This window comes from Megascapheus bottae, chromosome 34 (genome assembly GCF_031878675.1).
Source record: "Megascapheus bottae isolate mThoBot1 chromosome 34, mThoBot2.hap1, whole genome shotgun sequence".
Taxonomy (NCBI): Eukaryota; Metazoa; Chordata; class Mammalia; order Rodentia; family Geomyidae; genus Megascapheus; species Megascapheus bottae.
In genome coordinates this window covers 4,173,384-4,201,251 of record NC_143542.1, presented here as the reverse complement: position 1 = coordinate 4,201,251, position 27,868 = coordinate 4,173,384, and the positions used below count along the sequence as shown (strand labels likewise).

Sequence of the window (27,868 nt, the reverse complement as noted above, 5' to 3'; positions counted from 1 at the left end):
GCCTCATGAATTATTCATGAGGGACTCGCACGCTTCCTCCTCCCACTCCGGAAGGGCTTCCGAGAGAACGGAGGGGACGGCGACCGTCACGAAATGTTCCTAGTGACATGCCGATAGGTCAAGTGAACACACACCCCCTCCTCGGGAATATTCTCTACCGAACTGAAACAAACAAAAGCACGAAAGCAGCGGAGGCTGTCCAGCTTGCTCTTTTCCCTCCGGGACCAGGGCACACCCCGCCTCTTTCTCCACCTCCACACCTCGCCCCGCGCCCCGCGCCTGCGCAGTGGGCGGCCTAGTCCCGCCGCGCGTCCACGGCCATAGCTTGTAAATGTTGGCCCTAGTCCGAGTCCACACTGCTGCGGCGCTGGGTGGCCTTATTTAAAAAGAAAAAAAACAATCACATAGGGACGGGGAAAGGCATTCGGTCAGCTTTGGGTTCCTGCTTAAGTTAAACGGACTCAGGAGCGGAGGATGTGGCGTGGTGGTAGAATGCGGTCCAGTCTGTCCAGCATGCAGTATAGCCCTGGGTTCGATTCCTCAGGACCGCATGCACAAAGCCTGAAGGGGCGCAGTGGGCCAAAGAAGCTCGGGGAGAATGCCCCGGCCCTGAGTTCAAACCCTAGGACTGGCTAAAGAAAAAAAAGAAAAAGGGAAGCGGGACTAAGCTGGTTTCCCCAGGATGATAACATGCTCGCATCATCTGGCTGAGGGGCGGTGGCGATGAAAGCAGGGCTCAGAGTAGTCTCGAAAGAGTAAAGGCGTGAAGAGAACTAGAAACAAGCGTAGGAATTACGGAAGGAAAAGGCAACCGACGACAGAAGAGCGCGACCAGGAACCATCAGGCACTGTTGGCGGACGCCTAAGGCCAGTGACGCCAGGAGGATTATGGGATATGTAGTTCTCCGGGCATTCGTTTACAAGATGGTGGAACTACTTCAGCCGCGCCCACGCAGAGGCGTCTAGCCTCTGCGCATGCGCCTTTCCCCTGCCGCCGCCCGCCCCCCCCCTCCCGGGGGCGGAGCTTCTCGGCGTCCTCGCGCCTTCGCCTAGTGGCGGGAAAAAGCAGGTCGAGGTTGCAGAGAGCTTCGCTGGAGGGCTGCGAGGACGCACGCTGCTCCTCGCCCTTAAGTTCCGGCTTCGCCTCAGAAAGCTGGCTTTTTCTTTTTCCTCCCACGACGGAGGCACAGAGTGGACGCGACCCATCCCCGGTACCTGTCGTCTCTAGAGGAAAAACTCCTCCTCCGAGGGACGACCAATATTTCACCTCAGAATCTCCAGCCGCCCCGCCGCACCTCGGGGGTGGGTGGGTGGGGACGCCCCGGTGCCCCGGCGGGAGAAGTGGCTGAGGGGAGGGACGGGGGAGCTGGCGGGGCGGGGAGGGTGGAGTGCCGGTGAGATGGTGAGCGCGGGGCGGAGCGGCCACGGTGGAAAATCCCGGGCTCGGGCTCTGAATTCGCGGGTTCTTTCCTGGAACGGAGGAGTGGAGTGTGCGCCGAGCGTGAATCCAGAATGGTGGCACTTGTGAGGGAAAGCGGGCTTGTGGTGGGCGGCCGCTAGCTCGACTCGTTTTGTTTTTTCCCTTTTTTTTTTTTTGCCAGTCCTGGGCTTGAGCTCAGGGCCTGAGCACTGTCCTTGGACTTTCTCAAGGGTAGAGCTCTACCACGTGAGCCTCAGCACCACTTCCGGCTTTTTCCTATATATGTGGTATGCAGGAATCGAACCCGGGTCTTCGCGCATGCTAGGCAAGCACTTTAACCACTAGGCCAAACTCCCGGCCCTGGACTCTCTTAAAGGAGTCTTTTTTCTCCTTCTTTTTTTCATTTTCTCCTCTCTCCCCCTCTCCTTTTCTCTTCTCTCCCTTCACATTCCCCCCCCCCAACACTACCTTTCCTGTCCCCTCTCCTCCCTCTTCTTCCCAATTCCTCCCTGTTCCTTCCATTTCCGTTTCCTTTCCCTTCCCTCTTCCTCTGCCCTTTTCCTTCCATTTCCTGCTTCCTCTTCTTCTTTCCCAGACCTTCCCCCTCTGTCCTCCCTTTCCCTGCTCCTCCCCTCCTTTTTCCTTTCCCTTCCATTTCCTTTGCCCTCTTCTCCTTTCCGTTTTTGCCCCTCCCTCCACATGCCTTCCCCATTTCCCTCCTTTTTCCTTCCATTTCCTGTCCCGCTCCCTCCATTTTCCTCCCTTTCTTTTCCCTCCCTTCCCCTCCTACTACCCCTCTTCATATCCTCCCTTTCTCCATCTCTTCTTTTTTTTTGGGGGGGGGCAGTTCTAGGGCTTGAACTCTGGGCCTGGGCACTGTCCTTGGGCTTTGTCAAAACCACTTGAGCCACAGCACCACTTCTAGCCTTTTCTGTGTATGAGGTACCAAGGAATCGAACCCAGGATTTCGTGCATGCTAAACGAGCACTCTACCACTAAACCACACTCCTGGCCTCTCGATTCATTTTACAGCCTAATTTTACTATATATTATATATATATATATATTTTTTTTTTTTGGTCAATTGTGGGGCTTGAACTCAGCCTGGGCACTGTCCCTGAGCTCTTCAGCTCAAGGCTACTGCCCTGCCCTTTGAACCACTGCATCACTTCTGCTTTTCTGGTGGTTAATGGGAGGTAAAGAGTCTCACGGACTTTAATGCCTGGGCTGGCTTTGAACCTTAATGTTCAGATCTCAGCCTCCTGAGTAGGCAGGATTATAGGTGAGCCACCACACCCGGCTTTTACTTTCTATTTTTGTTTAGGATTACACAGATGAAAGAGACCCATTTTGCTTCAGGGCTCTCTAAAATTTCACTCAAATTTTCATGTTTCTCACAAATGGAAACAGTGAAAAAATAATTATCTTTCCAGTAAAGGAAAAGTTAACTAAGCCAGCTCCAACCTGTAATCTTAACCATTTGAAAGGTGGACTTTGGGTTGTCATAGTTTGAGGCCAGTATAGGCAAAAAAAAAAAGTTTTGCTCCATAGTGATCAATGGATGCTCATGATGCCATGCACTTGCCATGTTGGCGACATAGGTCTATTGCAGTCCAGGCCAGGGTGGGCTTCATGTGAGACCCAATATTAAATATCACTAACCCCAGAAGGGTCTTATGGAGTGCCACAGGTGGTAGAGAGCCCATCTAGCAAACATGAGCTGAGTTCAAACCCCAGTAGCACCACCAAAGAAATAAAAATAAAGAGGAAGGCAAAATAGTTGTTTTAGAACAGTATGCCTGACTTGCTCATGTTTACAGAAGAAGCAGAAAAGAAAAATATCAAAGGATGCTGTAAGGGATTGAGAGTTCCAGTTAGCCTTGGCAAATCATTGAGGCCCTGCTTTAGAAAAAGGGGGCGTGGTCTAGGGATATAACTCATTTGGAAGACCCCTAGCATGAGTGAGACTCTGCGTTCAATCACTTACAAGTACCCCAAATAAAAAGGTGAAAGGGGGCCGGGAGTGTGGCCTAGGGGTAGAGTGCTTGCCTAGCATGCACAAAGACCCGGGTTCGATTCCTCAGTACCATATACATAGAAAAAAAGCCAGAAATGGTACTGAGGCTCAAGTGGTAGAGCTCTAGCCTTGAGAAAACCCAAGATCAGTGCTCAGGCCCTGAGCTCAAGCCCAGGACTGGCAAAAAAAAAATGTGAAAGGATAATTTAAAAATATTTTTGCATTTAGCTATTTCTCAGTACTCCACCACCCTGAGAGAGAGAGAGAGAAACAGACAGATAGACAGACAGACAGGCCAGGCACTAGTAGAGCACCAGTCCTATTTATTCAGAAGGCTAAGAGGATCACAGTTTGAAGCCAGCCTGGACAGGAAAGTCTATGAGACTCTCATCTCCAATTAACAACAATTAACACTGGAAGTGGTGATGTGACTCAAAATGATAAGAGTACCAACCTTGAGCATAAAAGCTCAGGGACAATGCCAGGGCTGTGAATTCAAGCCCTGTGACTGACCAAAAAAAAAAAAGTTTAAAATTACATTTAATCAGTCATAAAAGTTATTTTCTTGTTTTCCAACAGCAAAGAAAATAGAATTTCTTGGTGGAAAAATGGCAACATTGCAGAAAAAGGAAGGTGAGTGAAGAATAAGGGAGGTCTATTTGGTATATTTCTCTCTGCTTCTGAATAGCTCATTCTTCCCACCAAAGGGTATTTTAGATCACATATATTTCCCATTCACTTTATTCAGATTATTATTTTTCTAGATGCTTTGAGCAAAACAAATATAACTTAGGAACAATCCTGCTCAAGAAATTCATAAACTCATAGAAAGGGGAAAAGAAACTTAAAAATTTATAGCATAGGTCATCCCTGTAATCCTAGCGACTCAGGGTTCTGAGATCTGGAAGCCATCCTGGCCAGGAAAAGTGAGGCTCTTATCACTAAGAAATTACTCAGAAAAAGTCTGAAGTGGTGCTGTAGCTCAAGTGGGAGAGTATTAGCCTTGAGCACAAAGAGGCTCAAAGACAGTGCCCAAGCCCTGAGTTCAAACCTCAGGATAGAAAAAAAAATTACCTAAGGTTAAATGTGGTGGAAACACCATCAGAAAGGTTTGAAGTATTACGGAAACTCAGAAGAAAGACAAATATCTAGGAAAAAGTTGTATTTTTTTTCTTTACAGTGGAAGTGTCATGAGACTGGGTTATGAATGATTTGTAGGTTTTGAATAACTTTAAGCTAATTTCTTATAAAATTTTAATCCAGAGTTAAAGCAAATTAAACATATTCACAGTTGAATAATCACCTGCTACCTCCTTGTATTCTTTTTCCAACATAATCTGTTAGAATCAACTAGTCTTATAGAGTTACAGATTTCTCAGCCTCACTCTGAACTACTTTGTCATAATGCTGGTGTTAGGGGAGTGGATAGTAATACATAGGGAGAGGCCTAGGAATCTGAATTTAAGAGCTCTGAAATGGTGTGTGGTAATCTCTTGTTATGCTGTATGCTTTATTTGTTCAAATTTCTTTCAGAATGTGGAAAGGGTCCCAAGAAAAGCCTTGCTCCACCTACACAAAAATTGCATATGGTACCTCAAGGTCCTGATTCACCACAGGAGCACATGACACTAGGAATGAGACCCTCAGAGAACATAGCTGAGCCAATCAGGCTCAAGACCAAGTTAAAGAAGGAGAAAACAACCACAGAGAATGGGTCAAACAGTGGATGGGAGATAAAGGGCAAGGCCCAGGATAAGCCTGTGGTAAAGAAAGAAAAGGTATGAATTACAGTGATGAACTCTGGTAGGACAGTTCCTTCAATTCTGTTCCCACCCAGAATAGATAACAAACTTTTTCCAATGGCTAATTCATTCTGTAATTCATTCATTTTTAATAATTCTACTTCCTCCACCCTCTTTCCTCCTTCCTTATTCCTCTTTTCCTCCTTTTTGGTGTGATATGAAAATTAAATCTAGGATCAATTGAACATGCTATATAAACACTCTACAACTGTCCTGCACCCTGTTCCTCCCTTTTTTTTTTTTTGTCTGCATGTGCCATGCTAAGGTTTGAACTCAGAGCCTCATGCTCTGTTTACCTTTTCATTCCAGGCTGGTGCTCTACTGCTTGAGTCATGTCTCCACTGCACTGCCACTTCTTGAAACCGTTTTTTTTTTTTGTGTGTGTATGTCGGTTGTGGAGCTTGAATTCAGTGCTACATAAACAGCAAAAGTCAGAAATGGTGCTGTGGCTTAAGTAGTAGAATGCTAGCCTTGAGCAAAAGAAGCTCAGAGACATTGCCCAGACCCTGAGCATGACTGGTAAAATAGAGTGAAGTGGGATAGAGGTTGGTGTGGATACAAATAGAAACTTTATATAAACGATTTCTTTTTCTTTGATGCCTTTTATGTCCAGGAGATCTGGGATGAAGTTGATAGACCCCTTATTATGTTGTTACTGTGAGCCTAACAGCTTCATCTAAAGGAGGTATCTCAGGATAGGAGAAAACTATGGACAGACAAGCAGTTTTCCTTCCTTTCTTTTGTCTCTGCAGGAAAAAAACAGTCTTACCAACGCAGAATTTGAGGAGATTGTCCAGATTGTGCTACAGAAGTCCCTCCAAGACTGCTTGGGTATGGTGTATGGTGGGCAGTGTCACTGTACTCTGAAAGGTAGTGTCAGTAGATAATACTTTGAAATATTTCTTCTCCTATTAATACAACCATAGCTAAACAATCAGATTAACGGTACAGACTTTGAGGAAAGTAGAGGCATTAACTTTAGAACATTAGCCTCACTTAAAATTTAAAAATGCTTCGAATTAATTTTTATGTACTTATGGTTTACTTAGGGAAAATAATTGTTTTCTGAGATTTATTAGATTCTGCTTTTTGTTTTGGTGGGTCATGGGGCTTGAACTCATCCTGGGTGTTGTCTCAGAGCTCTTCAGCTCAAGGCTACAGCCCCTACCCCTGGGTGCTGTTCCTGAGCTCTTCAGCTCAAGGCTACCACCCTACCCTTGAGCCAAGCCCCACTTCCCATTTTCTAGAGGTTAATTGGAGATAAGAGTCTCAGGTTGTTTTGTGCCTGGGCTAGCTTTGAACCTTGATCCTCAGATCTTAGCTTCTGCTCAGGAGTTTTAGAATAAAGAACTCTTTCAGGCAGGGTGAAGTTGATAGCTCATCCTTGTAATCGTAGCTACTCTGTAGGCTGAGATCTGAGGATCATGGTTCAAAGCCAGCCCGCGCACTAAAGGTCCCTGAGACTATTATCTTCAATTAACCACTCGAAAACTGGAAATGGTGCTGTAGTTCAAGGGTAGAGCGGTATCTTTGAGCTGAAGAGCTCAGGGACAGCGCCCAGGCTAATTTCAAGCCCCATGACCCACAAGAAACAAAAACAAAAACTACTCAGAAAGGCCACAGTAGTGCTGTGACTGAAGTGATAGAGCACTAGCCTGGAGCACAGAGACTTAGGAATAGTACCCAGGTCTTGAGTTCAAGCCAAAAGTAATTATATATATATATAGAACATATAATTTTATATATAATGGGTATATTAATCTGGAAAGGCTTATAAACCCTGATATGGATTTGGAGCTTTATTGAATTTTTTACTATTTATTTTTATCTATTAATCTTTTTGTCCAGTCATGGGGCTTGAACTCAGGGCCTGAGCACTGTCCTTGGGCTTTTTCAAGGCTAGGGCTCTACCACTTTAGCCACAGTACCACTTCTGGCTTTCTCTATGTATGTGATACTGAGGAATCGAACCCAGGTCTTCATGCATGCTAGGCAAATGCTCAACTACTAGGCCAAACTTCTGGCCTATTTTTATTTATTTATTTAATTTTGTACTAGTCCTGGGGCTTGAACTTAGGGTCTGTGTGCTGTCCCTAAGCTTCTTTTGCTCAAGGCTAGCTCTCTTCCACTTGAGCCACAGCTCTAGTTCTGGCTTTTTTTTTTTTTTCTCAAATAAGAGTCTCCTGGGTTGGTTTTGAACCATTGTCCTCACTTAGAATTACAGGTGTGTGCCTGGCCTTTTTTTTTCTCCTAAATACAATTACAGATGGGTTACCTTTTCATAGTTTCCTGAAATTTTAAAGGTTTAAAATTCTGTCATATGACTAGAGGCCCTCCTGGGCAGTAAGGAAGAAATATTTTAATTATAGTATTATAATCAGTAAATACTGGAGAGATCATTTTTCTTTATTGCTTCTAATACTTTGTTTCAGGAGGGGTGGGATCTGGCCTTAATTTGACAGAGACTTCCTGTGCCCAATGCATAGTATGTACCCAGTTACACACAAAACAAAGAATTGCTTCTCCTACTGCTAATGGTAATGCCAATGGGTAAGTCTATGCTAGGAAGGTAAGTAGAACACAGACTGGACTTAACATTAGGGAATGGTGATCTATTTTTTTCTGTCTATCTAGTCATTTATCATATTTCTATTGATTTCTCTCAGCACAGGAAAAATACTAATTTGGATCTGGGAAAAATGATAAAAGTAAAAATAACTTCAATAGGTGTAATAGTTTTATTTACTTATTTTTTTTTTTTTGCCAGTCCTGGGCTTGAGCTCAGGGCCTGAGCACTGTCCTTGGGCTTTCTCAAGGCTAGAGCTCTACCACTTGAGCCTCAGCACCACTTCTGGATTTTTTCTATGTATGTGGTACCGAGGAATCGAACCCGGGTCTTCATGCATGCTAGGCAAGCACTTTAACCACTAGGCCAAGCTCCCGGCCCCTTATTTACTTATTTTTTTTGGTACTAGGAATTAAACCTAGTGCCTTGTGTATGGTAAGTACATGTTCTATCACCAAGCTATACATTTAACCTTAGTCTCAGGTTCTTCTATTTTCTTTTATCTTTGGAGTAGTTCAAAGTATAGACACTGCAAGTGTCTCCCTTTCAAAAAAATTTTTTTTGGCCATTCCTGAAGCTTGAATTCAGGGTCTGGGTGTTGTCCTTCAGTTTCTTTTGCTGAAGGCTAGTGCTCTACTACTTCCAGCTTTTTTTGGTAATTCTTTTGAGATAAGAGATTCATGAGGACTTTTTTTGCCTAGGCTGGCTTTGAATGTTAATCCTTAGATCTCAGCTTCCTGAGTAGCTAGGCTTACAATTGTGAGTGAGCTACTGGCAGCTGGCTTCCCTTCAATTTCTTTATCTAAGCAATATTCTTTTCAGGAATCCACAGATCTCAGCCTCTGAAGAAAATGAAGTTGTCCCTCAGATAGGGACATCTCAGGCAAGTCAACTAATTCCTGAACCTTCTGAGAAGACACTTAGTAGCTTCCCTGAGAGCAGTAGAAAGATGGAAGCTCGTAAGTATTGTCAGATATGTTTTGATGTTTGGCTTAAGTATTTGTTTTAGGAAATTAGGAGATTTTCAACAAGCTGATATTTTTTCAACCTAAGACTTGAAACTCTTGGGTAGTGATTTTCTTTTCTTTTCTTGGCTTTCGGTGTCTACAAAAAAGTGTTGTTGTTGTTTTTGTTGTTGTTGTTGTTTTTCCCTGATCATGGGGCTTATACTCAGGGCCTGGGCATTTTCCCTGAGCTTTTACATTGAAGGCTATCGCTTTGAGCCACAGCACCATTTCTGATTTTCTGGTAGTTAAATGGTGATAAAAGTCTCATGAACTTTCCTGCCTGAGCTGGCTTTGAACCATGATCCTCAGATCTCAGCCTCCTAAGTAACTAGGATTACAGGCATGAGCCACTAGCACCTGGCAGATTCTCTTCTTTAGTTCCACCACCTCACAGGTGCTTTGTTTTGCCTTCCTAAAGATGAAAAAAAAAATGGGCCGGGAGTTTGGCCTAGTGGTTAAAGTGCTTGCCTAGCATGCATGAAGACCCGGGTTGGATTCCCTGGTACCACATATATAGAAAAAAGCCGGAAGTGGTGCTGAGGTTCAAGTGGTAGAGTTCTAGCCTTGAGAAAGTCCAAGGACAGTGCTCAGGCCCTGAGCTCAAGCCCAGGACTGGCAAAAAAAAAAAAAAAAACAAGATGAAAAAATGGAGAAAATCCAAAGTGGACATGATCACAGGCAGAAAGACCAACTGAAACAAGTAATTCAGAATCATTCTCACAGCAAGGGCCAGACAAAAGGAGAGGAAAGTGGTTTTGGTGAGTTCAGCCATGTTGTGAAAATGTACTTGGGCTGAAAATTCAAGATGAAGAAGAGAGACAAGAGTTAGGATATTAGAGGAGAAAACAAAGACTCATTTTTTTTTACCACTCCTGGGACTTGAACTCAGAGCCTGGGTACTATCCCCAAGCTTCTTTTGCTCAAGGATAGCACACTACCACTTGAGCCACAGCACGACTTCCAGCTTTTTCTGTTTATGTGGTACTGAGGAATTGATTGAACCCAGGAATTCATGCATGCTAGGCCAACACTCTATCACTAAGTCACATTCCCAGCCCTCATTTAATTCTTATAGCTGCCTGTTAGAGGATATGCTACTAAGGAAGAAGGAGGAAGATTTCATTCATTCAGTTATTTACCTAATGTATAGTTGTTGGTACATATTGTGTTCCATGCATTTTAGAGAAGGATAATTGATGGTAGAGATGGTAGATAACAAAGTGGTAGAGAAATCAGGAGAGTGTGATATCATAGATGCCAGAGGAAGAGAGAATTTCAAGAGATAAGACATGTTCAACTATGTCACATGCTATTATGGGAAAGTTAAAGAGTATAAAGATCTGAAAATACTCAAGGTCATAATGGGAAGTCATTCAGATTTTGATTACAGCTACTCTATGGGCTAGTAAGGTAAATGACAGGCTATAGTTGTTTAAAGATTAAAAACTTTTGCAATGAGTCTAGATGTGAAAAGTAAGAGTGAGAAAATGGTAGGTGAAAGGGAATGAATGGAACCCAAGAGTAGTGGTTCATGCGTATAATTCTAGTTACTCAGGAGGCTGAAATCTGATGATAGAAACTTGAAACCTGCCCAGGCAAACAAATTTGAAAGACTTTGACCTTCATTTAACTAGCAAAAAGCCAATACTGGAGCTGTGAGTTAAAAGTCAAGCTGAGTAAGAGCTTGAGTCCTAGCCGGGTGCGGTGGCTCATGCCTATACTCCTAGCTACTTAGGAGGCTGAGATCTGAGGATCAAGGTTCAAAGCCAGCCCGGGCACTAAAGACTGAGAGACTCTTCAATTAACCACTAGAAAACAGGAAGTGAGGCTGTGCCTCAAGGGGTAGGGTAGTAGCCTTGAGCTGAAGAGCTCAAGGATAGCGCCCAGGCCTAGAATTCAAGCCCCATGAAGGTCAAAAAAAAAAAGCCCCCCGCCCCATACACACACCACACACACACATACCAAATGCATGGGTGCATACACATACACACACACAACTGGGGAATTGCGGAATTTTTTTTCTTTTACAGTTTTTTTTTTTGACAGTCATGGGGTTTTAACTCTGGGCCTGGGTGCTGTCTCTTAGCTCTTCAGCTCAAGGCTGTTGCTCAACCACTTGAGCCACAGTGTCACTTCCAGTTTTCTGCTGGTTAATTGGAAATGAGAGCCTCATAGACTTCCGTGCCTGGGCTGGCTTTGAACTCAATCCTCAGATCTCAGCCTCCTGAGTAGCTAGGATTACAGGTGTGAGCCACCGTGCCAGCTCTATAATTTTCTTTTAAAAGAGAGGATTGAAACAGGCACCTTGAGCGAAAAAGGAGCTCAGGGACAGGGCCCAGACCCAGAGTTAAAACCCTAGGACCAGCACCAAAAAAAAAGAGAGAATATTGGAAAATGTGATATATGTTTATACACACACACATATATCTAAAATTGAATTTTACTCATTCACTAGAAAGAATAAGATTTTATCATTTGCAGGGAAATGGATAGTCATAGAACAAATCATGCTATGAGGCAAGCCAAACTCAGAGAAACAAACAGCATGGTTTCTCTCCTATGTAGAAGATAGAACTAAAATATAACTTGAAATATCAATCTAAAATATAACTCATGATAACCTGTACAGGACTCTAGGCACTCACACTCCAGACTAAAGGAAGATACCTTAGAGGAGGAGCACAAAGGTGTAACTTCTCTGAACATTTAAAATATTATTTATAGAAATGAACTCCATAATTTTTTGTTGTGGTGGTATTTGTTCTTTCTTTTAGGAGTGGAGGTAGGAAGGGTGAACAAATGCAGTTACACTATTCAGTATACACTATGTGAAAAATGACCTATGTAACTTGTGAGCAGGGATGGGAGAGGGAAACTTGGGGAGAGCAAAGGGCGATGACATTATCCAAAAAAAAGAAATGTATTTATTACCAGACTTAAGAAATACTTTTCTGTGCAACACCTTAATAATAACAATAAAATGGTATATATTATGTTATGTATCTATGAATGAATGACAGGATTTTTTTTATAATTCAGTAATTGATTGCTTGCCTAACATGTACAAGGCTCTTATTGTGATGCCCAAGATGTCAAAAAAAAAAAAAGAAAGAGAAAAAAGATTCAAGCACCAGTGGCTCATGGCTGTAATCTAAACTATTCAGGGGACTGAGATCTGAGGATGGTGGTTCAAATCCAGCCCAGCCAGGAAAGTCTGTAAGACTCTTACCTCCAGTTAACCACGTAAAAAGACAGAAGTAGAGTTGTGGCTTAAGTGTTAGAGCACTAGTCTTCCCCAGTCATGAGGATTGAACTCAGGGCCTGGGCACTGTTCCTGAGCTTCTTTTGTTCAAGGCTAGTACTCTACCACTTGAACCACAGCGCCACTTCCAGCCTTTTCTGTTTATGAACCACTGGTATCAGGCTTGAACTAAGAAAACCCAAAGCAGTGAATAAACAGCTAGTGTCTCATATGTACATATATGTAGTATATAACTCTTAATTTGAAGGGTGGTACTGATGCTTGAACTCCTCCCTCTTACTGCTGAGCGCTTTTGCTCAAGGCTAGCATTCTGTCACTTTAGTCACAGCACCACTTCAGATGTTTTCTGTGTATGTGGTACCAAAGAATCAAACCCAGTGTTTCATGCAAGCTAGGCAAGCACTCTGCCACTAGGTCACACTCCCAGCCCCTTCTGGTTATTTTTGAAGTGGAATCATTTTCATTTTGGTCTGGGCATGTGCCTGCGGGGATTCCCCTGTGTTATGCTTCCTGGTAGCTAGGATAAGGGGCATGCACCACTGTGTCCAGCTCTTAGTTGGGAAGACATCTCAATTTTTTTTGGTCCAAGCTGACCTGGAGCCAACAATCTTAGCCTCCCAAGTAGCTAGGATTACTGGTGTTAGCTGTTAGTAGCAACTTAGTACATACATAGCTTTAATTATAAAAGTAAAAATGTGACACTTAGAGGAAAACTCTGTAAAGGCCTAACAGGTAGGTAGTCCAGATCAGTGAAGTCTTCTTATAATGACATCAGAACATTGTAATGAAGCTGGAAATATCTCAGTTGGACATTCAGCTGTCTGGAGCTCAGAGCTCCAGATAGGCTTTTTTTTTCTCAAAAATAAATATATATTTTTTGCCAGGCCTGGGCGAGAGCTCAGGGCCTGAGCACGGTCCTCGGGTTTTCTCAGGCTGGAGTCCTACCACTTGAGCCACAGCACCACTTCCCGTCTTTTTCTAGGTATGTGGTACCAAGGAATCGAATCCAGGTCTTTGTGCATGCTATTCAAGCATTCTGCCACTAGGCCAAACTCCCAGCCCAAAAATAAATTTTTTTTTTGCCAGTCCTGGGCTTGAGGTCAGGGCCTGAGCACTAACTACCCTTGGGCTTTCTCAAGGCTAGAGCTCTCTACCACTTGAGCCTCACTCAGCACCACTTTCAGCTTTTTTCTATGTATGTGGTACCGAGGAATCGAACCTGGGTCTTCATGCAGGCTAGGCAAGCACTCTACCACTTGGCTAAACTCCCAGCCCCTGAAAATAAAATTTTTTAACTGTAAATATATTTTTTTGTCTTTTCTTTTTTGGTACTGGGTATTGAACCCAGGACATTGCACTTGCTAGGCAAGCGCTTTGCCACTGAGCTACATCCTGGCCCTCGAAAATAATTTTTTATGAGAATAAGTAAACTCAGATGTTCCTTGTTGAGAACTCTGGAAATACTGCAGTTTCTTCCAGACTGATCTCTTATTAGCCAAAATAAGCTGGTGTCCTCAGGTTGATTTCACTTGGTCTACTTACTACACCTCAGTGTTACCCACAAGATGAGATTTTTAGATTGGCACGTGAGAATTTATTCTCTAGATGGCGCTCCTGAGTTATGATTGGAAGGAACGTCAGCCCTTTGCTAAACAAACCAGTTCTGTGTCTTGCAATTGCTGAGGAGAGATTACTGGAGTAGGAAGTAGAAAGGTGCATATACAGTACCAATAAATATGGCCTGCAGTAGGTACTGTGAAGGCAAAGCATCACAAGGGGGAATGATGGAAATAAGCTATGCCAGTCGGAGAATACAATTTTAAGGAAATTATGTTGAAAGTACTAAAGGAAGAGAAGTCCAGAGTTAGAGAGGTTTAGGGGCCAGGAGCTTGGCCTAGTGGTTGAGTGCTTGCCTAGAGTGCACGAAGACCTGGGTTTGATTCCTCGGTACCACATACATAGATAAAGTCAGAAATGGTGCTGAGGCTCAAGTGGTAGAGCTCTAGCCTTGAGAAAGCCCAAGGACAGTGCTCAAGCCCTGAGCTCAAGCCCAGGACTGGCAAAAAAACAAAACAACAACCCCCCCCCAAAACTTATGCAATCTTGTCATTGGAAATTCCATTCCAATCCATAAATGTCTAGTTAAATATCATTAGGGCAAGTTTCTTCCCACGTATTTTCTTTAACAATTTTTAATTGTTATAAAAGTAATGTACAGAGGGGTTACAGTTATGTAAGTCAGGATAATTGTCACACCTTCTCTCATTCCCAGTTTTTTCCTCACATCCCCGCCCACAAGTTGTATAGTTCATTTATTTATTTTTGGTCAGTTGTTGGGCTTGGACTCTGGGCCTGGGCACCGTCCCTGAGCTCTTCAGCTCAAGGCTGCTTCCCTACCCCTGGAGCCAAGCTCCACTTCCCATTTTCTAGAGGTTAATTGGAGGTAAGAGTCTCTGGTCCTTTTGTGCCCAGGCTGGCTTTGAACCTTGATTCTCAGATCTCAGCCTCCTGAGTAGCTACGATGACAGGCGTCAGCCACCATGCTCAGCTAAGAATGTTCTCCTTTTGTCTCACTGTGTGTGAATGCCTAGATCTACTCATTTTTTTTGTAGGAATAGGTATTACTTTTAGAACTCTCAATTTGTAGTGACCTCTGTATTATTTGTTATGGTTTTCTTTCTGTTCCCCACTCTTTTTTTTTTTTTGGTCAGTCATGGGACTTGAACTCTGGGCCTAGGCGTTGTCCCTGAGCTCTTCAGCTTTCTGGTGGTTAATTGGTGATAAGGGTCTCACAGACCTTAGTGCCTGGGTTGGCTTCGAACCATGATCCTCAGCTCTCAGCCCCCTGAGTAGCCAGGATTACAGGCCTGAGCCACTGTGGGAGGGGCAGTCCTGGACTTAGGCTCAGGGCCTGAACACCGGCCTTTGGTTTTCTCAAGGCCAGAGCTCTACCACTTGAGCCACAGCACCACTTCTGGCTTTTTTCTATGTATGAGGTACTAAGGAATTGAACCTAGGGCTTCATGTATGCTAGGCAAGCACACTACCACTAGGCCAAACTCCCAGCCCCAATCCCCACTCTTTTTTTTTTTTTTTTGCCAGACCTGGGCTTAAGCTCAGGGTCTGAGCACTGTCCTTGGACTTTCTCAAGGCTAGAGCTCTACCACTTGAGTTTCAGCACCGCTTCCGGCTTTTTTCTATATATGTGGTACTGAGGAATCGAACCTGGGTCTTTGTACATGCTAGGCAAGCACTTTAACCACTAGGCCAAACTCCCGGCCCCTCCCCACTCTTTTTAGTGCTGGTACAGGGGCCTAAGTTCAGGGCTTCAGTGCTGGCCTTTAGTCTCCCCCCCCTTTTTTTTCTGGTCTAGGGGCTTTAAGTCATGGCCTGGGTGCTGTCCTGAGCTTTTTCACTCTACCTCTTGGACCCATAGTGCCACTTCTAGTTCTGGTGGTTAATTGGAGATAAGAGTCTCATGGACTTTTCTGTTGGGGCTGACTTTTGAACTGCAATCCTCAGATCTCAGCCTTCTGAGTATCTAGAATTTCAGGCATGGGCCACTGGCACTTGGCTTCTGTTAGCTTTTTCACTCAAGTCTGATATGCGATATGCTACCATTTGAGCCATACTTCTTGCTAAGAAAAATGAACCCTAGACGTGGTAGTCTTGCAAGGCCTCAGAACTTTATGTGCACAACAGAGATGCTAGTTAGGCCTTCAAAAGAACTTTCCAGTAATATAATGCCAACAGAGAATGAGGTAGTATCTGGAAAGACAGCAGGAAAACTCTGTGTGTGTGTGTGTGTGTGTGTGTGTGTGTGTGTGTGTGTGTGTGTACATAAACTCAGTATAGCAGACAGTTTTAACAAATATCAGGAAGCTGAAATGGGTTTGAATGGAAGAAGGCTGACAGGAGGGGGCAGGAGGGGGCGGGTAAGTGGAAAAGGGAACAGTGAAGAAATACAGTCATAATACTTGGTGTAAGTGTGAAGAAGGAAGTGGGAAACGTTGTGACTGGCAGAGGAAGGGACTGTAGGAGGTGGGGAGAATGATTAAAGAAATGATTCTGATTACATAAATGGATATGTTAAATAGTAACATCCCCTACAACTCCACCCAGCCTGCCTGGTGCTGGTGGCTCAAGCCTGTAATCCTGGCTGCTCAGGAGGCTGATATATGATATGAAGATTGTAGTTCACAACCAGCCTGGACAGAAAAGTGTGTGAAACTATGTTTAACCAGTCAAAAGCACTAAGTGGCAATGTGGCTCAAGTAGTGCCAGTCTTGAGCAAAAAAGACAAGCAAGAGCTTGAGGCTCTGAATTCAAGCCTTAGTACTGACACCTAAACATATATACATATATATGTGTACACATATTTGCACATACACATGTATATGGAGCCTCCTCATATAACCATTAATGATAAACATTAAAAATTCATGTCAAAAGTGAAAATACTTCCTTCTTCCTGGTATAAGGAAAGATCAAGTGTGGACTAATCGAGTCCTAATGGTAGTTAGTGCTTCAGAAAGTCTCAGCCTGGATTTTACCATTTGTAATTCAGGGATTGGACTTCCTGTAAGGGTCAAATGGAAATGTGATTCAGATGGTAAGTAGGAAAAGTTTATTGATTTTAGTTGGACTGAAAAAGGAAGAACATATTTTTGGATGTCTTATTTTAATTTTTGTTCTGTTACAGGTCATTGTTTAGTCTGGGTCCAGTGTTCCTTGCCAAACTGTGAAAAATGGAGGCGGCTGAGTGGGGACATTGACCCCTCAATTCTCCCTGATTACTGGATCTGTGACCAGAATCCAGGTAAAAAAGAAGGGAATTGCTTTTTTTCTTGTGTTGGTCATGGGTCTTGAACTCTGGGCCTGGGCACTGTCCCTGAGCTCTTCAGCTCAAGGCTACCGCCCTACTCCTTGAGCTACAGCATCACTTCTGGTTTTCTATAGGTTAATTGGAGATAAGAGTCTCATTGACTTCCATGCCCAGGCTAGCTTTGAGCTGCCATCCTCAGATCTCAGCCTCCTAAGTAGCTAGGATTATAGGCGTGAGCCACTGCACCCAGCTAAAGATTGGAATTTCATGTTGATTTGTATTGATTTTCCTTCCCTTCCTCCCATCCTTTCTCCCTCCCTTCTTTCCTCCCTTCCTTCTTCCTTCCCTCCCTCCCTCTTTCTCTTCATTTCTTCCTTTTATTTTTTTTCTTTTTAGTTCCAGTCCTGGGACTTGAACTCATGGTCTAGGCATGGTACCTAAGCTTCTTTTATAGCTGGTGCCCTATCACTTGAATCACTTTTTGTTTTTGTTTTTGTTTTGGTTTGGTGGCTAACTGGAAAGAAGAGTCTCATAGACTTCCTGTTCAGACTGGATTCAAATCACAGTCCTCAGATCTCAGGCTCCTGCATCACAGGAGCTAGGATTACAGGTGTGAACCACTAGCTCCCAAAGATGGTATAAATGTAGTTACATCCAAAAAGGAGTCCTTGCAGTGACTAGAAGCAAAGAATGGTCTTCTTGTCATATGAATACAAATCTGTACATGAGTACAATCAACAGGAAGAGAGCTAGCCGAGTATGGTAGCTCATGCCTGTAATCCTAGCTACTCAGGAGGCTGAGATCTGAGGATGACAGTTCAAAGCCAGCCAGAGCACTAAAGACCAAGAGACTCTTATCTCCAATTAATCACTAAAAAACAGGAAGTGATGCTGTTGTTCAAGGAGTAGGGCAGTAGCCTTGAGCTGAAGAGCTCAGGGACAAGCCCCAGGACTCACCCCCCCCCCCCAAAAAAAAATAAAAGGAGGGCTTTCCCTTTCGTTCTTTTTTTCTCTTGTCAGACTTGGCTTATAATCGCTGTGATATTCCTGAGGAGGCCTGGACAGAATCTGAGAGTGAAGTGGCCTATGCTGCCTATGTCCCAGGATCCATGATCTGGGCCAAGCAATATGGCTACCCCTGGTAGGCATTCTTCCTGAGCATGGGAATGCTGGGTCCAAGAAAAGAGGGAAGGAAATGGAAAGATTTGCAATAGATACTCACTTGTAACAGGTACTTACTCTAGAGAAAACATAGGTGGTGGAGAGAGAAAAAATACAAAGTACTAAGCTTGGAGGTTTTGAAAGTGTGCCCTCTCTGGAGGTTTCAGAATAGAAGTGGTATCTGTCTAAGAAGAAAAAGTATCTGACAGTGACCCCATCAGTGGGTAAAATAAGGAAAGATCTAAGGCATTTCTGTTTACTTGTTTTTTGAGACAGAATTCTATTCTTCTAGCATATACTGGCCTCAAACTCACAATCTGTCTGCCTCAGCACCCTGAGTAAATGGTATTATAGGAGTGTGTCATGATGCCTCACATAAGGCATTTTTTAAATATTAAGGCATGAGAGCCATTTTATACTTAGCCCTAGCCCTAATTTTCCTTCCTTCCTTCCTTCCTTCCTTCTTTTCTTTCTTTCTTTCTTTCCTTTTTTAAAAGTGTGTGTGTGTGTGTATGTTCTTGGGCTTGAACTCAGATCCACTGTCACTGAGCTATTATGCTACCATTTGGGCCACATCCCCACTTCCAGCTTTTTTTTTTTCTTTTTTTTTTCTATGTATGTGGTACCAAGGAGTCAAACCCAGTTCCTCGTGCATGCTAGGCAAGCACTCTACCACTAGGCTAAACTCCTGGCCCTAGCTTTTTTTTTTTTTTTTTTTTTTTTTTAAAGTACTTTATTGGAAATAACAGTCCTATGGACTTTGCTGTCAAAGCTGGCTTGGAACCATGATTCTTGGCTTTCAACCACTTGAGTAGCTAGAATTATAGGTGTTAGTCACGGGCTTCTAGCTAACTCTTACCCTAATTTTAGCTCTAACCTTCTATCCCTAACTCTAACAAAGGAGGGTAGAATAGTTTTTTCTTGGTAAAGTAGAAGTCCTCATCAGAAGACTTTCTTCTCAGATTTGCTGGAGGGGGCCCATGAGGGTAAAACAGCTATAGTAGGAATATTGAACTTGATGGAAGTCACTACAGTTATTGGCACTTTTCTGTACATGTGTATCAGAGAGGTTGTTCTCTATTTATTTAACTCCTTCTTTCTACCCCTTACCACCCATCTGTCTTCTCCAGGTGGCCAGGCATGGTAGAATCCGATCCTGACCTGGGAGAGTATTTTCTTTTTGCTTCTCATCTTGATTGCTTGCCAGTAAGTTTTCTGGTTCAGATCCATCCATCCTAACAGATGTTTATAGAATTAGAAGAAAAAAGAAAAAGGACTTAGCCAGGAAACGAAGTGGAAAGACACGTGACTAGAGTGACAAATAATGGAGATAAGTACCTACACCGAGAAATTGTATCTAAGTGTTTTTACACTTACAGGCACTTTAAGGTTTTGATTAATATGCTTTGGCTAGTATTCCTGAGATCAGAGTGGAAGAAAAATAGAATGAGGAGGTGGGATAGATAAGTCAGGCTTCAGGAAACATATGAAGCCCAGCCCTTTCTGTATGAGTCTCCCTATTCCCCTCCCCCACTTCCCTGGTTAGAGGTAAAAAACAAGGACAAGGACAGGAATCAAAATAGGTCATATTTTATTACAGTCTAAGTACCACGTGACATTTTTTGGAGACACAGTTTCTCGTGCTTGGATCCCAATCAACATGCTAAAGAACTTCCGGGAACTGTCCCTGGAGCTAATAGGAGCGGTAAGAAAACTTTGAGTATCTCATATAGACAACTGGAAAGTGACATCTTCCCTTTATTAAAGCTGATCTGCTCTCAGAGGGAAACTGTTGGGAGAGAGTCCCATGTCTAATCATGTATACCAAGGGGGAGATTATTCATAAAGGCTTTATCTTTGTACTATAGGGTTGTATGGGATAATTTTTGTGTGTGTTTACCAGTCTTGGGACTTGAACACAGAGCCCCACATTCTTCCTTAGCTCTTTTTACTCAAGGCTGGAACTCTACAAGTAGTAGAGCCATGTTTCTACTCCCAACTTGTTGCTGGTTAATTTGGAGGTTAACATCTCTTGATTTAGGGGGCCAGGAGTTTGGCCTAGAGGTAGAGTGCTTGCCTAGCATGTATGAAGACCTGGGTTTGATTCCTCAGTACCACATACATAGAAAAAAGCTGGGAGGTCGGGAGTTTGGCCTAGTGGTTGAGTGCTTGCCTAGCATGCACGAAGACCCGGGTTCGATTCCTCGGTACCACATACATAGAAAAAAGCCAGAAGTGGTGCTGAGGCTCAAGTGGTAGAGCTCTAGCTTTGAGAAAGTCCAAGGACAGTGCTCAGGCCCTGAGCTCAAGCCCAGGACTGGCAGAAAAAAAAAAAAAAGCTGGAAGTGGTGCTTTGGCTCAAGTCGTAGAGCTCTAGCCTTGAGAAAGCCAAAGGACAGTGCTCAGGTCCTAAGTTCAAGCCCCAGGGCTGGCAAAAAAAAAAAAAGATTTTTGATTTGTCTGCTTGGACTGATTTTGAATCATGATCCTCAGATCTCAGCCTCCCAAGTATATAGGATTGTAAGTATGGGCCACAGTTGCTTAGGGTAATATTTTTATTTTCCTCCCTCCAATTTCTTTCCCTGCTCACAGATAGAGGGGCCTTTCTGAATCTGAACCAATTCATTGTGGCAGGCACGGGGGCACAATTTAATACAGGGTTTTTCAATCTTAGCACTGCAGACATTTTGGTCCAGACACTATTTGCACAGATTTAAAAAAAAAAAAAAAACAAATCAAGTTTTCAGTAGTAAAGCAAGCAGCTGGATCTAAAGAAACTCGTGAGAGCTGGGTACCTGTGGTTCATGCCTATAATCCTAGCTACTCAGGAGGCTGAAATCTGAGAATTATGGTTCAAAGCCAACCCAGGCACAAAAATCAGTGAGATTCTATCTCCAATTAACCACCAGAAAACTGAAAGTAACTCTGTAACTCAACATGGTACAGTGCTAGTCTTGAGCTGAAGAGCTCAGGGACAGTGCCCAGGCCCAAAGTTTAAGCCCCACGACTACCCCCCCCCCAAAAAAAAAAAGAAAGAAAGAAACTTAAGAAGTTCAAGAACTTTGTTTTTCTTTTCCATGTTGCCATTAAATTTACTTTGGAGAGTATACCAAAATGTCGGTTGAAAAAACTGCTAGGAATTGAGGGAAGGAGAGTACCTAAAGACAGTGTCAGTGTCCATACTAGGAACCAGAAGCAAATGTCTTTATGATAATGTCTGGTGGGTGGCCATATGTTGGAGTCACTTTTCTAATATTATTAATTAATCTTAAAGGCAGTATTTATCATTAACTCTAATCTTTCCCTATTTCAGAAAAAGTACAAGAACAAGGATTACAGCCAGAAACTTGGGGCAGCCATAATGATGGCTCACAAGGCACAACAAGTTGATATTCCGGTATAAGAGTATTCAGACCTCTTCTTTCTCCCCATCCCTTCCTCCCTTGCTCCTTCTTGGCCTCCTTTCCTGCCTTCCTTGTACTGTTTGAATGAACTCAGGTCCATATGCTCACTTTGCTTGCTTCCCTATGGCTGACCCTCTGTCACTTGAACTGCTCGTCCAGCCTGTGTGCTGGCTGCCTTTGAACTTAGATCCTCCAAACACCAGTTTCCTGCTTAGCTAGGATTACAGGCATTAGGCAAGGGTACGTGGCCAGACCACATTCTTGCATTAAACACACTACTCTTTCCCACTGGAGAAACCAGTTGTTTGGTTTCCACACTATACAGCCTTTTTCCTTCTAGACCAGATTCTCTTGACCCAAATCATTTGTTCCTGTCCATATCCTTGGATGAGTGGGATTTTCTCTCAGCTCAGAATGAAATAGTTTGCAATAGAGAGTATCCTGCCTCATTAATTAGTTTTCATGTATCAGAAATATGTATCCTAACTTCAGGGTGCGTGCGTGCGTGCATGCGTGCGTGCATCTGTGTGTGTGTGTGTGTGTGTGTGTACGTGCGTACGTACGTACGTGTGTACATGTACGCATGTGTGCATGTACAACTGGAATTTGAACTTAGGGCCGTAATGCTTGTTAGGTAGGCATTTTATCCCTTGAGCCATACACCCACCTGTTTCAAACTTGAATTATTTTTTTGGATAGAGTCTCCCATTTATTTTCCCAGGGCTGGCCTCAAATTGTGATTCTCCTAACTTTGCCTCCCATGTAGCTTGAATTATGGGCCACCACACTTGGTTAGTTGTTTGAAATAGGTTTCTGCCTAGGCTAGCCTCAAACCACAGTCCTATTGATTTTGATGTCCCAAGTAGGTAATATTATAGATGTACACCATTGTGCTGGGCAAATGTAAGGTTAGCGTTTACCTTCAAATTGCTTTAGTAGGAAGTGAGGGTAAGGTAGAGAATGACAAACCATGAATTACTCTTATCATGGTGGCTTGCTCAATTCTGAGTATATTAGAAAAAAGAGATTGTAGCTAATTTCTGTAAAAGTCCAGGTAAGGCAAATGAAATTTCAAAAGATTTTTCAAATGAAAACAATATGGAGGCTGGGAATGTGGCCTACTGGTAGAGTGCTTGCCTAGCATGAACAAAGACTCAGGTTCGATTCCTCGGTACCACATACACAGAAAAAGCTGGAACTGGTGTTGTAGCTAAATAGGTAGAACACTAGCCTTGAGAAAGCCCAAGGACAGTGCTCAGGCCCTGAGTTCAAGGCCCAGGACTGATGAAAAACAAAAAAAAAAAAACAATATGGAAAATGAATACAAGTATCATCATCATACATAAAAATCCAAAAGACAGGAGGATAGAGGATAATGCTTTTGTTTCTTGGTTTCCTCAGGCTCGGGTTAACTTGTTTGGTTTCTGGAATCGATACTGTAGATCTGACAATGGTGTGGGGAAAAAAGGTAGGAGAAGTGAATGGTGAAGGCAGGAGAGGGAGGGGGGGGAGTATCCACTAAGGTAGCAGCCCAAGCTCTCCCCTCCCCTCCCCCCTCCTCCCCCTCCCCTCCCTTCCCCTCCCCTCTTCTCTTTTCTTTCCTTTTTTTCTGCCTTTCTCTTTCTTTCTTTTTCTTCCTGCCTTCCTTCCTTTCTTTTTTCTTTTTTTTTGTTGGTTGTGGGACTTGAACTCAGGACCTAAGTGCTGTCCCTATGCTTTTGTGCTCAAGGTTAGTACTCCATGGCTCCATTTCCAGCTTTTTGGTGATTAATTGGAGATGAGAGTCTCACAGACTTCTCCTACTTGGGCTGGCTTAGAATTACCATTTGGAAATCTCAGCCTCCTGAGTAGTAGTAGTAATAGATTTTAGAAAGGATGGAGCTTGATGATCTGAGAAAATATTTTATGAGAAAAATGTCATTGGAGCACAGAGGCAGAGTGGAAATACAGACTCTCGGGGATCAACTCCATTAACTGGACAACTATGCTTTTTGATACGTACTATATGACTATAGTCCTTTCCTTTTTCTGTCTAGAAGTAATGCTATCTAAGGCTAACAATCCAGGGTCTGGCTTGAAGAAAAAGAAGAGACAGAAAAAAGTAAGATGATTTTTTTATTTAAAAAAATTTTTTTTGGTATTGGCACTTGAACCCAGCAGCCCATGTTCTTGCTTGACTATTTCACTCATGGCTAGCTTTTGACTTGACTGTTTTAGCCACTCACTCCTCTACTTTGGGCTTTTTGTTTTTGCTTTAGAGATCCTTCAAACCTCTTTCCCTAAATAATCAGCCTCATAAGTAGCTAGGATTATAGGGATGAGCTACCAGTACCTGGAGAGATGATGATGATGATGATGATGATGATGATGATGATGATGATGATGATGATTGTCGGTAGTAGGGCTTGAAATCAGGGCCTGGGCTCTGTCCCTGAGTTCTTTAGCTCAAGGCTACTGCCCTATCCCTGGGCCTGGGCATTGTCCCTGAGCTCTTTAGCTCAAGGCTGCTACCCTACCCCTTGAGCCACAGCCTCACTTCCTGTTTTCTAAGCCAAGAAGATTGATCCACAGTGTCACTTCAGTTTTCTGGTGGTTAATTGGAGATAAAAGTCTTAAGGTCCATGCTCGGGCTGGCTGGCTTTGGGGCTGGCTTTGAATCATGAGCCTCAGATCTCAGTCATCTGAGTAGTCAGGATTACAGGTGTAAGCCCCCCACCCCACTCTGCAAGATTAATTTTTTTTTAGTGGGTCATGGAGTTTGAACGCTGGGTCTGGGCACTGTTCCTGAGCTCTTCAGCTCAAGGCTACCATCCTACCCTTGGAGCCACAGTCCAACTTCCCCCTTTTTGCTGATTAATTGAAGATAAGAGTCTCTCAGTTTTTAGTGTTCAGGCTGGCTTTGAACTGTGATCCTCCAATCTCAGCCTCCTGAGTAGCTAGGATTACAGGCGCCACCCACCACACCACCTGCCTAAGATTATTATTTTTTTTTCCAGTCCTGGCACTTGAGCGCAGTCAGGGTCTGAGCACTGTCCTTGGACTCTCTCAAGGTTAGAGCTCTACCACTTGAACTAGGATTACAGGTGTGAGCCACTGTGCCTGGCTAATACTCAGCTTTTAATTTGTCTTTTTCATACTTTCTGTTCCATCTGTAGAATCCAACTTTACCTGGTCCAAAGTCAGACAAAAGGCAAACCAAAAAAGCCAAGCCTACAGGTAAGCAAGCCACCAAGTAATGAGACGGGCCTCACAATTAAGGAAGGGCAGAGGCAGTGAGTGTGAGGGATGCTGACTGACTTAGTTCAAGGAAATGGACAAGATTGCCTGATAGAGATAGGGAAGAAGAGCTTCCTCATTTGTATGTTTTCTTGCTTTCTTTTCTTTCTTTTTTTCTTTCTTTTTTTTGTGGGTCATGTGGCTTGAATTCAGCCTGGGCGCTGTCCCTGAGGTCTTCAGCTCAAGGCTACTGACCTACCCTTGAGCCAAGCCCCACTTCCCATTTTTTAGGGATTAATTGGAGATAAGAGTCTCGGACCCTTTTGTGCACAAGCTGGTTTTGAACCTGGATCCTCAGATCTCAGCCTCCTGAGTAGCTAGGATTACAGGCATGAGCCACTGTGCCAGCTCATTTCTCATTTATATGCTTCCTAAAAGCTTAGGTTCACTGTGGTAGGGGGAGTTTCAATTTTGGGTCAAAAAGGATGATGGTCCATTGGGTGAAAAAAAAGCCAAGAAGATTGGGAAACTGGAAGCCACTCAGAGACTAGACCAGACTGAGAGTGAGCGGAAGGTTGGAGTAAGGCATAGACTAGATGTGAGGAAAGCATTTGCCCTTGGCAAGCTGCTAATGAGAAACAAATTGTCTTCATGTTTGGGGTGGGGAGGTACAGGCATGGCAGATGAAGAAGATGGGCCCCTGAAAAAGAGAATGAAGCAGAGATCTCTGGACAATGAATTTGTAGATGCTCCTATACCCATAATCAAGCTGGAAGAAGAGCCAAAGGACCCCGACCAGCCAGGTGAGGCTTAGCTTAGAAAGAACTTGGGGACATGAAGCTCATCTGTGCATCTCCTCCCTCCCTTTTGATTATTTCTGAACAATTCCACAACCAAGAAGGAATGATAGGCAGAGTGAACAAGTCTCATATTGCATCCAGCACACACTGTTGATAATGATGGTTAATGATCAGATTGACTCTGGGTTAGCAGAACCACAGGGGGGTTTAAATATTGCCAAGGGCTGGCTACATGGATACTTCCATTGTTCCTTCTCATTCTTCCTTTTGCTCTATGACTCTGGGTATTGGACTTTTTAACTACAAGGAAACAAGGCTCTCAGTTGTTTGAAATTTGTTTAATACCCATATTTCACATGACTGATCCATAGCTAGAATCTGAACCTGTGTTCTTTTGTATTAAAAGGATGATTTTTTTTCCCTCACAGGTTTGGTTCTGTTTAGTTTTGTTTTCACACAAGACTTCGTGAATTTAGCTTGTAAGAAGTCAGGAAAGGCTGGGAGTTTGGCCTAATGGTTAAAGTGCTTGCCTAGCACGCACAAAGACCCGGGTTTGATTCCTTGGTACCACATACATACAAAAAAGCCAGAAGTGGTGCTGAAGCTCAAGTGGTAGAGCTCTAGCCTTGAGAAAGTCCAAGGACAGTGCTCAGGCCCTGAGCTCAAGCCCAGGACTGGCAAAAAATAAATTAATTAATTAATTTAAAAAAAAAAAGAAGTCAGGAAAGGCTGTCAGTGGCTCACATCTGTAATCCTGGTTACTCAGGAGCCTGAGATGTGAGGAGCATGGTTTAAAGGCAGCTTGGGCAGGAAAAGTCTGTATGAGACTCTTATCTCCAGTTAACCACACAGACAAATGGAGCTGAGGCCCAAGTGGTAGACTACTAGCCTTGAGCAAAAGAACTCAGAGACATTGCCTAGGTTTCCAGTTCAAGCCCTAGTATAAACACACACACACACACACACACACACACACACACACACACACACACACACACAAAGAGAAAAATAAGGATACACTGACTGTTACCTTCATTCCCTTTTCATTTAGGCTGTAAGAAAATATTTGAAGCTCCCCAAAGCAAAGCCTCAGCATCCAGAATGTCTAAAGAAAAAGAAGTTAGAATGGTGCCCCAAGGCCTGGCCCCAGCAGCTTGTCATGGGCCCTGTGTCTTGTTGGGGAAACCTTGGCCTACACACCAGGAGCTACTAGCTGAGGCGGTTATTCATGTTCCGCCTGAGGATGGCGTGTCCAGTGACCTGGACTTTGAGCAACTCATGGAAGATATTGGTAGAGAGGCAGTTGAGCAAGGGGAGCTACAACACAGAGATAGCACAGAGGACTTCCCCATGGCCTTCTTTGAGTAATGCTGTGCTTCTACCCTGCTGCTTTTCTCTGGAGCTGCAGGGAGAGCCCTGGAGCCCTGTCCTTGACCAGCTATTGAATGTTGGAGTTGTTGATTCCATACCAAGTCCTTGTCAGAGCTGTGCAGTTACTGTCTTAATAAAGCAGGTTCAGTTAGGTTTGTGTCTAACCAGGACTCCTTTTTAGCTTCTTTTCCCTCCTCTCCTTGTACTGGGGCATGTCACATGTGGTGGGAAGCTGGCCAGTATAGGAATGTAGGAAGGTCACTGAGGCCTGATCCTGGGAAAGAATATTCCAGAAGGGCAGGTCTGGGTTTATACTGTGGCTCAGCTCCTTCCTAGGCCTTGGAAAGGCTCTTCTTTCCCTGTCTCCTGGGCACATCATCTCCATTAAAGAGGCTCCATGCTAATAATCCCCATGCATGCCAGTTATGGCGAGGGAGCAATTATGGGTAGGTTCATACCCTGGATTCCTGCTACAAGGGTCCAACATTTGTGTTTCCTTCACCTAAAAATCCAAGAGAGGTCTTAAATGTGGCTTATCTAGGAGAGTTCATTAAAAAAAAAATAATAACCTGGGCCAGGAGTTTGGCCTAGTGGTAGAGTACTTGCCTAGCATGCACAAAGACCTGGGTTGGATTCCTTGGTACCACATACATAGAAAAAAGCCAGAAGTGGTGCTGTGGCTCAAGTGGTAGAGCTCTAGTCTTGAGAATGTCCAAGAACAGTGCTCAGGTCCTGAGTTCAAGCCCAGGACTAGCAAAAAAGAAAAAAAAACACCTTTCTTTAGCATATGCAGTACAGAAAACAGATAAGCAAAGAACTAAGTATTATTTCCATGAGCAGTTCAGTTGGACATGGCTGTCTAGATCTTCCATGTACACACACCAATCTCTTTTGGCTAACTGACATCGTATGGCATGTGTCACACTTTCTAGATGTGATGAATTCACCAATGCTGAGTTCATTTTTAGTAAGAGGAACTGAAATAGAAAGTCCTGCTGTTTTCCCTTAGATAAACCA

General features: G+C 43.6%; 1 protein-coding gene across 1 annotated transcript; it reads left to right on the top strand.

The window, feature by feature from the left end:
* Window positions 1-1,048: 1,048 nt before the first annotated feature.
* On the top strand, window positions 1,049-27,002 carry Zcwpw1 (zinc finger CW-type and PWWP domain containing 1). Its single transcript, XM_090324038.1, has 16 exons — window positions 1,049-1,302; window positions 4,017-4,070; window positions 4,971-5,215; window positions 5,992-6,070; window positions 7,672-7,789; window positions 8,628-8,764; window positions 16,777-16,893; window positions 17,920-18,040; window positions 19,191-19,266; window positions 19,661-19,765; window positions 21,374-21,457; window positions 22,866-22,932; window positions 23,501-23,565; window positions 24,620-24,680; window positions 25,355-25,483; window positions 26,532-27,002. The coding sequence occupies exons 2-16, from the start codon at window positions 4,046-4,048 to the stop codon at window positions 26,846-26,848; spliced, it is 1,746 nt and encodes a 581-aa protein (XP_090180164.1). The 5' UTR covers window positions 1,049-1,302; window positions 4,017-4,045; the 3' UTR covers window positions 26,849-27,002.
* Window positions 27,003-27,868: the final 866 nt, after the last annotated feature.